Raw genomic sequence first — 1,241 nt, 5'->3', positions numbered from 1 at the left:
AAGTCAACACACTCTCCCACATCAATGGCTAGATGGTCCGCAACGAGGTGTTTGACAGTTCCAGTCGGTCTCATTAGCTCCCTCCAGATCTGGCCTGGTAGCCATAGTAACTCCCAGTGGTTGTTGGCTAGGTTAGTTCGGGTTAGTTCTGAAATCTCGGTGGGGGTGTCTGAATAGAAGTTGTCAATGGTCAGGGTTTTTGGCATGTGCCCCTCGCGGAAGAGCTTGCACTCGAGGCTGTCAAGTCTGCGAAATTGAGAAAGCTGTATATTTTCAATCGAGCTTACTTGAAGCCCGTCCAGAATCTCTAAATTGGCTAATCTCATCTGACCATCGATTACTAGGTCAATCCGAGATTGTGACATGTCTAAGTGCTTCTTAAGCCACCCAATGGTAGGCAGGGACACGCCAGTTATCTTGAGCATCTTAGTGTTGATGGTGTGGGTTAGTGCTGGTGGGGTGTTTTCTAGCGCTCCGGTGCTTTGGTGTTCTTGAGAGACTCTCTGTGCAGCCAGAGCTAAGTCGTGGGCGGGACTCAGTGCTTCTTCGGAGTCGACAACGTCTAGAGTGCACAGTCCTAGAAAGTCTGCATAGATTGGACCAAAAGCGCTTAATATCTTGCTCAAGGTTGCATGGTCAAATCGGTTGCGTTGGGTGTAGGTGGCCAGCGAGATTACCAACTTGGTAAATTCAAGGCCCGGGACAAAGCATTCAGGAACAGAGTCTAGGCTGTGTTCGGGAAGGAATATTTCGATCAAGCACCTCTGTTTCTTTACGATGTGTGTTTGGTCACCCACATCAACAGTTTCTAACATGTTCGCATAATATACATGACGATTTCTAGAAAAGAACTGGAGGGTTTGTTCGGTGTAGGGCGATACGATGTACTCTGGGAGAGGGCCTTCTTCAACGCAGTGTATGGGGTGTGTGAATGCCGTTAGGTACGCTAAGTATAGGATGGAGCAGGCTTGCAGGGTTTTACAAACCTTTCTGAAATATCCAACTGAATACTGTTTCATTTTAGGAGGGGTGAAAATTTTAAGTTAAATATTTGGTACCTGGTTCAGGGGAGGCAGATGCATGTTTTTCATTTTGCTCGACATTTTATAGGCACTGAAGCCTAATTGATTGGTTTGGGAAGAGGTGAGAGAAGCTTAATTGATTGGTTTTCGGGGTGTTGTTTTTGGTCTAACCCGAACAGACCCAGGCATTCCAGAGGTTAGTTCGGGTGCATGTATATG

The 1,241-nt window shown here is 46.7% G+C and overlaps 1 protein-coding gene across 1 annotated transcript; it reads right to left on the bottom strand.

The window, feature by feature from the left end:
- NEDG_02275 (uncharacterized protein) lies at nt 1–1,019 on the bottom strand (the record flags this gene model as incomplete). Its single annotated transcript, XM_067689693.1, has 1 exon — nt 1–1,019. A coding segment is annotated over one exon (1,019 nt), but the record flags the coding sequence as incomplete, so codon positions are not given.
- Nucleotides 1,020–1,241: the final 222 nt, after the last annotated feature.

The sequence above is a fragment of the Nematocida displodere genome (assembly GCF_001642395.1).
Source record: "Nematocida displodere strain JUm2807 chromosome Unknown 38, whole genome shotgun sequence".
In the NCBI taxonomy this organism is placed as follows: Eukaryota; Fungi; Microsporidia; genus Nematocida; species Nematocida displodere.
The sequence above is the reverse complement of the archived record's forward strand: the minus strand, read 5'-3'. Positions and strand labels throughout refer to the sequence as shown.